The following is a 12,087-nucleotide window of genomic DNA, read 5'->3' as shown; positions in this document are numbered from 1 at the left end:
GTACTTTTGGGACAAGCCGCTCCCCCTCTGATGGCCCCAGTTTCTTTGCTCTAAAACCAGAGAGATTGGACTGCAGATTATGAATGGGTAGCTCCCTACGCTTCAGCAGACACTGTCACTGCCCACACTTTCCAGCAGTGACAGGGCCTGGCCTGCTTGTTACCTGGAGAACCGTAATCAACCCAGAAATCTTGTTGACAAAGCTAAGGGCAGAGTTTCCATTGGAAAAAAAGCAGCTTGCAGGAATAATTGTTGTCGATAAGAAGTGGAAATATATCTCAGCAAGCTATGTATCTCCAGCCCCACTGTCTGGGGCCCTGTGTGTTCCTGCCTCTGGGTTCTGCTCAGCTCCTAGAAGCTGCCAGCACTCCCAAGAATAACAGGACAGTCAGCCAAGAAAGAGTCTCAGTGGATGGCTGATAGAATGGGAGCTGATAGCATGGTTTCTAAGGAGTGACCCACTAACCCTTGGCATTGCGTGGGATGTCTGTCCATGACCTTTATCAGGTTCTCAAAGGTGATATATATATTCCCCAAAGGTTTGATTTAGAAGCACTTTCAGGATAAACTCCTTCCTGCGACTGTTGAGTCATCAGTCACTTAGATAGTTAGATAGTTAGGGACACATTGCCTGTGTTCTTAGTGCTGTAGTGCTGGGGGCCAGCCTCCCCTGGAGATGGCTGAGCCAAAGACGGAAGAGGGCAGGCAGGCTTGGGGGAGTGTATTCAGCTACTCACACTCTCCCACAGAGCCCTTTTCTTGGACTGCAAACTCTTCTCTCCAGGTGAAGGCCATGGAGGCAGACGCTGCACTCACCCCCTTATTTACTGCCCTTGTGGGAATCACGATCATACCCGGGAAGTTTATGAGGTCTAAGCCAAAATTAAATGCAGCCCCCGTTATCTTTTCTGCTTTTCCCTTGCAGTCTCACTCACATCATTAACATCATAGATTTTTCTACTTTCTACAACAGTTTTCTAGCAGATGAGGAATGGGCCCTTTTCTAATTTGCACGATGGCGCCATGTGGTGGTCTGGCCAAGCCTTCCTCCAGAGACGCTGTGGGAATCGCTTAGTAGCTTCATTCTGTGTCCCTCTTAGATGTCCAGCCATCTTAGATGGCTGTAAAGAGTTTGTCTAGGACCCGTGATTGAAAGCTACAGGGGCTCTTTCATCTTGCAGAGTGAAGAACTTTCTAAGCATACAATCATCCAAGGAAAGTAGATTGCCATGGGAGATAGTGCTCCGTTAGGAAAAATATTCACGTACAGGTTAGAATATTATAGAGGGGATTTAAGATGGTTGGACTAGGTAGAGTTTCCTTCCAATCCTGAGATGTCTGAGGTGACTGACTAGCTAGTGGGTTTTACTTTGGACATTACAGTCTGCAGAAAATAATCCAACCATTCTCATCCATATTTATAATATGTGTGTGTGTGTGGAGAGGCTGGGGAGACAATGAGGCAAGGAATATTTAGACAAGTTCTATTTATATAATATGCTTTCCTCTCCCCCTTCCCTCTTTTTCACTCTGTTCCTCCTCAGCTGCTTCTGGGAGGTAATGCTGAGACTGTTCTGGAAAAAAGAATGTGTATATATGTTGGGGATGGTGGGAAGGAAGAGAAGACATCACCTTAGCTGGCTGTGACATTGCTGTGCCTGAGTTACAATAGAATAAAGAGATGACCAACACTAAGTTAGATCCTACAGTGCTCAGCACTCTGTGGACAGAGTTGAAAGGACGATGAAGTGAAAATCAACGAGAAATGGCTGTGCGCACATAAGCTCACGTGCAGCATGGCTGGCCTACACACTCCAGAGAGAGCCCCCCACGTGGTTCATTCTGTGTGTGCCAATTTCAGGCAGAAGAATTTTTCTCTCCCTTTTCTGGGAAATCACTTAGCTTTCCGCTTCTTTCTAGAAGGAGGGGGATCTCTGAGCCAATGTCAACAATTAGAAAGCTCAGTTTCGGTCATTCCAATCGCAGCCCAGCTGAGCGTGGCCCCCTGTCCTGGGCTCCCGTTCTCCATGGGGCCCATTAGGGGCCACACTGCTCATGTCCTTCCTGGTCCTTGGCATCTGAGGATGAGTGAACCTCCCTTGCACTAGCATGCTGTTGGGGCTCAACTGAGGGGGTCCGAGAGAAAGCTCAGTGAGGGAATCTCACTTTCTGAGTGGTCTTAAGGCCTCATCATGATGGGAAATCTGGCCTTGGAGTTGCACACTTTCAGAGGTGGAAAAGACCTCAGCAGTCAGATCTCTTGGCTACCACTTATCCTCCAGGCCATAGCTTTATGGCCCTCAGGACTCCGAGGAGGGTTCAGTGAGTGTGGTGGGGTTAAAGTGAGTCTAGCAGCACTTTGATCTTTGTCTTCCCAGGCTCTTCCCAGGACACCCTGTAGCCACCATATCACGAGACTGTTCTAGGCCAGCCTGCCCCGGTGATGCCCATTTAGCAGAAGCCCCGGAAGACGGGGCGTGTGTTGTGTGCGCCGACAGGCAGACATACAGGAGAGGCAGTGGTTATGGCTTCGATGACTGGAACGAAACATGTTATCTCTTCACTTCTTGCTAAGGCAAGGTCAGGACTGGGTCAGGCTCAGGCAGGGGTTTTGATGTGGGATGCAGTCCCCGGAGGAATGGAAGCCAGGGGCTTTCTGCAGACTTGAGCTCCCACCCTGTTTCTCTGAGGCTCAGTGTCAGGGACTTGGGTATTTCTAATACCAAGAGCAGGAGGGGGTTGCTCTGGGGACAGCCCCAGTAGAAGCAATGGGATGTCCTGTGTACTCAGAACATGAATTGCGGGCAGGGGTGGGGAGCTGTATGATGTGGCAAAGGAGGGTGGTATTAAGCGCTTATTTTTCCACTTCTCCTTTGCTACCCTGTATCCCTGACCCACTTTCCTCGCACTTGGAACTTTAGGCTAAATCTAGGTTAACCTCTTCTAAAAGGACCATCCAGTAGTGCGTAGTTGCATGGGGAGGAGCGGCCAGCGTGTTGAACGAGGTTTTCCCGGTAAGAGGGGATGGCTGGCAGAAAGGGGATCCCGGCTAATGCCTGCCACCCTGAGACTTTGGGAGCTTTGGAAGGAAAAGCGCCATGGCATTCTTCCATCATGACCTGTGGGGATTGTTCTCTTCTTTGCCCCCGGACTTGGTGGAAGCGAAGGGCCTCCAGGACTTAGGGCTGATGAGATGACTGAGATATCTCCCTTAGGAAAGGCAAGCAGAGGGGGGACTCAAGGCAAAAGGGTCTAAGTTCAAATCTGGACTCCAAAGACAAACAACTTCCCTGAGCCTTAGTTTTCCCATGGCTAGAAGAGGGATGATAACGGGACCCGTCTGATGAGGGTGTTGTGAGGACTGAATGAGAGAACATACTGGAGAACCCGGAGCGGGGCTCAGAGCGGACCGCCGTGTCCCCGCTGATGATTATCACTGGGATATGGGAGGGGTCAGCAGGAGACAGCAGAAGCACGCGGGCATGGCGCTAAGTTTGCCTCGTGTGGCCCCTGGCCCCCCACTTGCCTGGCCATGGCGCCCTGGGCAAGTCGTCCTGGACTTTGGTTTTGCCATCTGTGAAATGGGACTGCTCCTCACCTCACGGGACTGTTATGAGGCTTATGTAGGTCATGCGGCTAGAGCCTGGCAGGTTGGCACATAGTAGATACTCCATACACTCTTCTTTCTTTCTTTCTTTCTTTCTTTCTTTCTTTCTTTCTTTCTTTCTTTCTTTCCTTCCTTCCTTCCTTCCTTCCTTCCTTCCTTCCTTCCTTCTTTTTTTTTTTAGCTCAAGGGTAGTAGTCTACCTGGGTCTCAAGTCTGGCTTTTGAAAACCTTAGGGGTTGAGGACAGGAAGCGGTGGTCCTTTCTGTGCCGACTTGGCCCTCACCTCAGCCTCTGAGGAGCAAGAGGGGATTCTGGGAAATCGATAAGGCCATGGGGTAGAATCCAGAAGAGTGTGGTCAGCCGGAGGTGATGGACGGTACAAGTACGGGGAGCAAAGGAGAGCCTGGCTTGGGGGGTAAGTGACAGCATGTCTGTCCCCAGCAGCGGTGCCTCGTCCCACCCACGGCCCTTGGGAGCCGGCCGACCTGGCTCAGGTTATTTCAGCGCGTGACCCACCGGCATTTTCTTTTCTTTCTTTTCTCTTTTTAATGTTTATTTATTTTTGAGAGAGAGAGAGAGACAGAGAGACAGAGCGTGAGCGGGGGAGGGACAGAGGGAGAGGGAGACACAGAATCCGAAGCAGGCTCCAGGCTCCGAACTGTCAGCACAGAGCCTGACACGGGGCTCGAACCCACGAACCGTGAGATCATGACCTGAGCCGAAGTCACGCACTTAACCGACTGAGTCACCCAGGCTCCTCCATCCACCGGCATTTTCCTTGGGTGTTTGCTGGGGCCTGGCAGTGCCCAAGGGGATGGTCAATAGGCTTGGGGAGCTGACAGCCCCAGGGCCCACAGTTTGTAATTCCCATGGGCTCTTCCCTTCCCTGCCTAGTTGGGCCTCTAGGAGGCAGAGGAACAAAAGCTAGGGGTCTGGACCTTCCCCATCTGGGGATTAGCTTGAAGGCTTTTGCCAGGTTTCAGGGTCAGGCACCTTCTGTTGGAATCAGGGAAGGGAGGAAGTGTGTGTGTGTGTGTGTGTGTGTGTGTGTGTGTGTGTGTGGTCTGTCTGTCTGTCTGTCTCTATGGGTAGACAAGCAGGGCTGGATGTGGGTAGAAGTGGGACGGGTGAAATTCTGCCAGCCCCACCTTGGTGACCCAGCATGCCAGTAGCACACAGACTCTGGGCACCAGAGTCAGCCCGCCTTCAGCCCTTACTGAGGTCGGGGGTGTGGAGCATGTCTCAGGAAGAGCTAAAAGTGGCAGAAAACATCCTGTTTGAAAGCAGCGAGTTGCTGTATTTAACCCCTGCAGCGCTCGCTCCGCCTACACCGTCTGCACAGACGAGGATCTCGAACACCTGTCTGTGAAGCCGTCCCAAGAGGCCAGGCCCTGTGCCGCAATCCCAGCCTGCACCCTTCCCAGCGCGCCTGAGGGGTCTCGGCAGTCCTAGCTGGGGTGGGATCTCTTTCCTGCCATCAGCAGTATGCTAGGCCATCCTCTGGCTCTGCTCCCCCCTCCGGGAGGATCCTTCAAATCTGGGGTGAGTGGGGGGGGGGGGTCCATGGGAGCAGCAGGAGCAGCAGAGCTCCCCTAGATAAAAGCCCTCCCTCCCTCTCAACACCCTCTGCAGTGGAAGAAATAGGGAGGCTCTTTCCATCTGCCTACATGCTGGTTGCTGCCCACCCCCCAACCCTCCCCACTGCTTCTTGCTACTCCCCGGCCTCGAGGGAGGGCTGGTCCTGGCTGCTGCCAGGCTCCACCCCCTCACCCCTGCCAGCGATGACATGGCACGCCTGTGCCCAACAAATCACTCTGTCAAGTTTTCAATCCCTAATCTCAGGACTAAAGTCTCTTGAGAGAACCTCCTGTACCATTTATTGGACTCGCCAGAGGACTGGCTATGAGGTCAGTGCCAAGCTGTAGGCGAAGCGTTTCCCCTTCTTCGTTTCAGAGTCCTTTTGGTTGGACGTGTCTGTGAGGTCACAGACGGGCATCCCCTCCCCCTTGCCCCTTCAGGTGGGTGTTTCCTCTTTAGCCACAACCTCTGTGGCTAGCTGTTTTCCAGGAGCAGGTGCGGGCCATGGGAAGGAGGGGCGACAAGGGAAGGAAGAGGATACTACCCCGGGCTTCACAAATGCGGGTCGGATCCTGTGTCAGCAGAACCGGCAGCAGCCCGCAGCCCAGACCCAGAGCCAGCCGGAGGCAGGGGAGGGGCTCAGAGAGGGGCTCAGAAGGGAGAAGGCCTGCTGCCTCTCAGGCCAGGACACCAGGCAGCTGTCCAGTATAGTGACATTTCCTACTCAGCTCCAGTCTTCTCTTTGCCTCTCCTGCCTCCACAGTCTCTTCCTGCCAGCTCTCTGGCCATGTATGCCTGGGTCCCTTTTGCACCTCTGGACTCCGGTCCCGGGCCCTGCCTCCTCGGTAGCAGCAAATAACCTCAAGCCGGCTGAGTTTTCTCTCAGCTCACCTGAAATGGTCCCGTTTTCTGTGGGCCTCCAGCTGAGGGGTCCAGCCTTCTGTCCGGCTGGACTGGGGCCCCAGGCCCCCCAACCCCTGGCCAGGAGCCTTCCTGATGTCAAGGTAGTAGCTCAGCCCATTTCAGGAAGGCACAGTTGTCATGCCGGGGTAGGCTGTTGTCCTGATGCCCTTGCATCATGACGTCACCAGCGAGCCCGGGTGATGATGAGCCCTCGTTGGACTGATTTGTCTGGCATTCCCCCCACGCCCACATTTGATTTCTCCTTTTTCCACCAAAGCCACCAGATGTTTAGTCGCCTGGGTGACACAGACCCTGTAGCAACATCATGATGACTGAGAGTTGCACCATCTCAGCTGACCTGGGGTTAAGCCACAAGCATCCTAAACAGTTTCTCCTATTGCCCCACAATGGTATTGGGCCTCTGGGATCCCTGCCCACAGCTTGGATGTGTGCGGCACTCTAGAAGCCCTGGGGAGTTGGCTTGGCCTTGGGATGGGCTACAGGGACGATGTTGACAAACCCACGGGTGCTTTATCCTTGCTTTTTAATTCTTTGAAAATTGCGAAATGTTTTATATACGCAGATGGGCCTATTAAACGTAAAATCCTATTTTAATAATTTTTGTAGTTTATTTATTTTGAGAGTGACAGAGAGAGCAAGCAAGGGAGGGGCAGAGAGAGAGAGGGAGAGAATCCCAAGCCGGCTCTGCATGGTCAGCACGGAGCCCGAATGAGGGCTTGAACTCCCGAACCGTGAGATCATGACCTGAGCTGAAATCAAGAGTCGGACACTCAACCAAATGAACCAGCCAGGAACCCCATTCATAACAATAAAAATAATAAGACGCCTATACCTACCACTCAAAGAAATAGGATATAGTGCCTATGTAAGGCCTCTGCATGCCTGTCCCCGATCTCAGTCCCTCAAAGGTTTCTATTAATCATTCCTTTGTTCTTTTTTTTTTTTTAGAGTCTTTATTTCTGTGCATGTGCGTGTGTGTGTGTGTGTGTGTGTGTGTATGTGTGTGTGTGTGTCTAAACATTGCAGTTTAACAAATGTCAATCTAGCTGTGATGGGGACAGGCAATAGTGTCACTATAAGTACATCAAAGTTCCCAGGAAAAGAAAAGCTAAGAGAGACGGGATCTACACCCATCTGTGATCAGGGTCCCCTCCACCCTGATCCTTATCCATCCCACTTCCTTCCTTCGTTTTTAGAAAATTAAAAAAAAAAAAAAAAAAACCTTAAGTATTGAAAAAAAAAAAAACTTAAGTAAGATTTGGGCTTCTCTGGGCCTCATTTGTAAAGGGTGACGTTAAAGCACTTACCTCCCGTTGGGTGATTTGAAGAGCAAATGTACCCCATTTGCTCAAACGGGCTTTGAAATGCCAAGTCGTAGCCCCGAGATTCCATTGGAAAGAAGCTCAGAAACTCCCAAGGGTCCTCCAGAAGCTACCTCTCTCACTTCGGAGTGGGAGAACATGGTACTGGCTCATAACTGGCTTTCTCTCTTCTATTTCTTCTGCCCCGAGGGACCCTCCTGCCCTGGGGCCAAGCGGCCATGCGATGGCCCTTGTGACGACTCAGATAGACTCAGATAGGAGGCAGCAAGGTCTGAAGCATCTTAGGGAGGCCGGAGGAGCTCTGAGTCTGACCGCGTGGAGCCAAGGGCCCCATCTGCCTAATGGAAGAGTTAAGTCAACCGCTTCCCGAGAAGGATTTCCGAAAGCTAGTAGGTTGTGTTCCCTCGGTCCTCCCCGCTCCTCAAGTGTGAAATCCATCTGTAGATGATAATGCCTATTTATCAAAGCCATCTCTGAAAACAAGATTAGTTCACTGTATATGACTCGCGGTATTCGGAAAGACGATTCGGTCAAATCAATGTGTTACGTTTTTGCTGGAGAAAAAGAAAAAAGAAGAAGGAACAAGATTTTGATTACCTCGGCGCAGGGACACGGGGCTGTCAGTTCGAGCCACGTGGCTGTGCGGAGCGGGGGTTGGAATATCAAGGTCTGATTTGGGCATGTGAGCTAGTCCGTTCCCCAGACAGAGGGGCTGGGGGCTTCTATCTGCACTTGAGGGGGGGAGGGGCCCCCTTTTCTCTTGGGGGGGTTGTTCTGGGTGAAGCAGCCAGAATAGGCCCCTGGCCTGCTTCAGGGCTGCTCGTGAGGTGAGTCGACGCCTCACAGCCTGTAAAGGAAAACGCCACTCTTCGGGTGAGGGTCGCAGGGTACAGAGAGGCTAAACACCTCACCCACAGCAGCCTGGCTGGTAGGCCGCAGATGCAGCCTTTGAACGCAAACCACGCTCTGAGCGGCCTCACCACAGCGCCCCCCGCAGATCGCTCCGGACTTGGGTGAGGGAGCCCGTCTTCCGCTCCACAGAGAGTCCGGAGGGTAAGCTGTGGTGTGGCGCGTCACGAGACGAGGGCGCCAAAGAAATCCTGCTCAGGCCTGCAGCCTGGGGAGCTGCCCGACCTCGCCGAGTTCCTGGCAGATGGGGGTAGGGGTGCAAAGGATGCCAGCCAGCCCTGGCACTGACTCCGGCTCTGGCCTTGGCCTGCCTGCTCTTCTTGCAGGGACGGAAGCGATGGCAGCCAGCACTTCCCTGCCTGACCCTGGCGACTTTGACCGGAATGTGCCCCGAATCTGTGGGGTGTGCGGAGACCGAGCCACCGGCTTTCACTTCAACGCTATGACCTGTGAAGGCTGCAAAGGCTTCTTCAGGTGAGTCCTCCCCAGGGGCCAGCGGAAGGAGAGGAAGCAAGATTTCCCTGCATGAAGAGAACCCCTGCATCTTCCCTGTCTCTGTCCTTCCCATGCCCATGGAACATGCGAGCTCTTACAGCCACCGGGAGTAACAGGGTCTGGGTGAGAGTATCTTCTTCCTCCCCTCCTTTCAGCTCCAGCTACGTCCTCTGACCTTCTCAGAAATGGTTTTCCTGAGGTTTCTGTCTAGGTCCCCACTTTCCCATTACCCCTTGACCCATAGTGCCCTCTATTAACCCACATGTCTGTCCTGGAGTGACAGGGCCTCCTAACAGATGGGTGACCACAGGCGTGCCCTTGGGGGCGTCCTAGAGCTTGGCCTCAGAGCTTGTCCTCCCATCCACATGAAACCATTCCTTGGAACAAGGGAAATGGCACCCTGGTTGGACCTCTGTGCTTGATCTGTGCCCATATCTTCACCCATGGCTGGCTGTCCCAGGAAGGAAAGCTCAGGCGACGTCAGCAACGTGCCAGCCGTCCTGTTCAGTCAGGGCCAGTTTCTCTACCCGCTGCCTCTTCTCTTCTGCAGTGAGCCCAGTGTCACAAGTGCAAACAGTATGGGGAAGGTATTGGAAAGGCTGAATGAAGGGTGTTCCCATCCAAAGGCAGGAGGGAAGGATGGGAAGGTGATGAATTGCAGTATAGGACTGAGAAACATGAGGAATGAGCATTGGGCATATATTGGAGAGAGAGCAAGCAGGAGAGAAGCCTGGAAGAAAACATGAAAAAAAGAGCTTCTGTATAAGAGTCTTAATTGGAGGTGAGTAAAGAAAAGGACAAGGCTTTGGCCATCAAGAGAGGAAAGAGTGAATCAGGTCCAGAACAAGAAGGCAGAGGTCGGCCTGGTTGTCTGAACTGAAGGGCCCACCCACTGGCTTGGAGGGCAGAGTGAATCAGAGCCTGGGACATTGTGAGATGCCTGCCCTGCCCACCCCCCCCTACCGAGCACAAGGACTCGTGGGCCGTCTGTGAACACAGCTCCCAACTCACCTGCCCCCTGTCCTGGGAACCAGCTGGCCTGGAGTTTCCCTGCCTTGAGCAGTCGCTGGGCAGCGGGGTTTCTGTGGGTGCTAATTGACTGTTTGGCCTGGCGCGGGTTGCCCACTTGGCTCCCTGGCAGGCTGCTCCCCAGCTTGGGGAACCAGACCAGCAGCATCGCTGGCTGCAGACTCTGCTGCCGTGCGGCTCATTCCTCTGCACTTCCTGCAGGGTGGGCCTTCCAGAGCCCCACCTGGACCCTTTCCTGCCTCGGCCTTCGAAGTAATAATGGGGAAGGAGGGTGTGTGCGCACATCAGGGCTGCTTCCTACCATAAAAGCAGCCAGAAGTGTGTGAGCTGTAGCGGTGGCCGTGCCGTTGCCCGCCCTTGCTCAGATCTTTTGACTTCTCTGCTTCAGTTACCTCAGCCACGCACCTGACCTTGTCATCTGACTCCTCTCGTGTATAGTGTTAGTCTGGGGATTGATTCGATGACGTATACAAAAGTACTTTAAAAAACATAAAGTATGATATGTTATTTTGGAACCTGATGGGTCAGTACTTATGTCCTTCATGGAACGCTGCCCTCCTGAAATAAACAAACGTCTCTCCAGCCACACACCTTCCTTTTGGTTTTTTTCTTTTTTTGTTTCTTGTTTTTTTTTGTTTTTTGTTTTTTTTCTTTGACACACTCACTCAATGGATTTTAAGGAGCATCTGTTATCAAGGCACTGGGCTAAGAGCTGGCAATATGGGGACTCTGACCAAAGGTCATACGTCACCCATCTGCAACCCAAAGGTCTCCAACAGCTCTTGGGGCTGTTTGGTTAATTCCTAGATCCCTGTCCCCAACCCCCTCTCTTTCTAGGTCACCTATCCCTGGGGTTCAGCTCTGGGAGATGGGACTCTTAGGCGGCTGCTTATTGGGTTCTGACATACTGGAGGTCAATTCCTCGCCAGAGTGGCTCCAACTCCCATGCACCTGTGCTTCCTCCCCTCAGACACACCACTACTCCTTGAGGCAGGACCATGATAGGTAGGCATCTGGGTGGAGGGAGGACAGGTTCCCTGATGCCCAGGGCTAGGTGTGGGAAATGGCAAAATGGACAGGGATGGTACGTTTGTATGTCACCCACCCTGAGCCCCTCTTTCCAACAACCCCTGCGTGGAAGTGCTGGTATTACGGGCAGCATTCTGCTTTTGTCCTGTTCCCCTGTCCTTGTCTGCCTTGTGTCTTTACTGTCCCTGCCGTGATGACTGGGCCAGGATGCACTTTCTGAAGAGCCAACACCTCTTGTTGTTTGTCTTGATTTTGTTTGATAAAAATACACACCCACCCACCCACCCCCCACCTACCCACCACACACACACACACACACACACACACACACACACACAGTCAGTCAATCTTCGTTATTTGTAGATTCTGTATTTGCAAACTTGGCCACTTGTTAAAACTTCCTTGTAGTCCCCACATCAATACTTGCAGAATTTTGTGGTCATGGTGGTGTCAGAGTGGTGAAAACTTCAAGACCCACGACACACACATTCCCAGCCAAGGTGGAACAAGGTGACATCCTGCCTTCTTGTTTCAGCTCTCATGCTACAAACAAGGGTCCTTTTTGTGGGCTGCTTAGTACCACAGTTTTTGCATTTTTGTGCTATCTGATGGTGATTCCACTGTTTAGGATGGCCCCAAGCATAGTGCTGAAGTGCCATTAAGTGGTCCTAACTAAGCACAAGAAAGCTTCGATGTGCCTTGTAAAGAAAACAAGTGTCCAAGAAGCTTCATTCAGACATGAGCTACAGTGCTGTTGGCTGAGTTCAGTTTTAATGAACCAACAATATATATTAAGTAAGGTCCCTTTAAATAGCACATGTGAAACAAGGTTACGTATTGATTGATTGATGAAAATGTTGTGACCAGAGGCTCCCAGGAAGCTAACCCTGGGAACAGTGGTTCAGTATGTGTTAATTCAGTGCTCATGGTGCTCTCACAGAACATAACTGTTGCCAAAAAGAAAAATCAATTAAATATACATAATTGCTCCTCTTTTCTCCCCCTTCCCCTTGCTTCTCCTTTACTTCATCCAAATTCTATTTGGTATTTTTCTATTTTTAGTCTATTTCAGATAGAACCCCCTTGCCACTTATGTCTGTGAAATCCTGATCCCAGGAAGAAAGGTCTACGTTTGGGGGGGGTACCTTCTCTGTGTCAGGTTCCACATCCTTAGGAACACAAAGATAAGTGCAA

The 12,087-nt window shown here is 52.0% G+C and overlaps 1 protein-coding gene across 4 annotated transcripts in view; it reads left to right on the top strand.

Annotated features, from left to right (window-relative positions):
• Nucleotides 1-12,087, top strand: part of VDR (vitamin D receptor) — a 56,955-nt gene that overhangs the window by 16,038 nt on the left and 28,830 nt on the right. For all 4 annotated transcript variants that reach the window (XM_019834851.3, XM_003988596.6, XM_011283890.3 and 1 more), the window contains exon 2: nucleotides 8,667-8,814. In XM_019834851.3, the coding sequence (XP_019690410.2) occupies nucleotides 8,667-8,814 (148 nt within the window). The remainder of the gene's footprint in view (nucleotides 1-8,666; nucleotides 8,815-12,087) is intronic.

This window comes from Felis catus, chromosome B4, assembly GCF_018350175.1.
Source record: "Felis catus isolate Fca126 chromosome B4, F.catus_Fca126_mat1.0, whole genome shotgun sequence".
NCBI classification, from domain to species: domain Eukaryota; kingdom Metazoa; phylum Chordata; class Mammalia; order Carnivora; family Felidae; genus Felis; species Felis catus.
The sequence above is the reverse complement of the archived record's forward strand: the minus strand, read 5'-3'. Positions and strand labels throughout refer to the sequence as shown.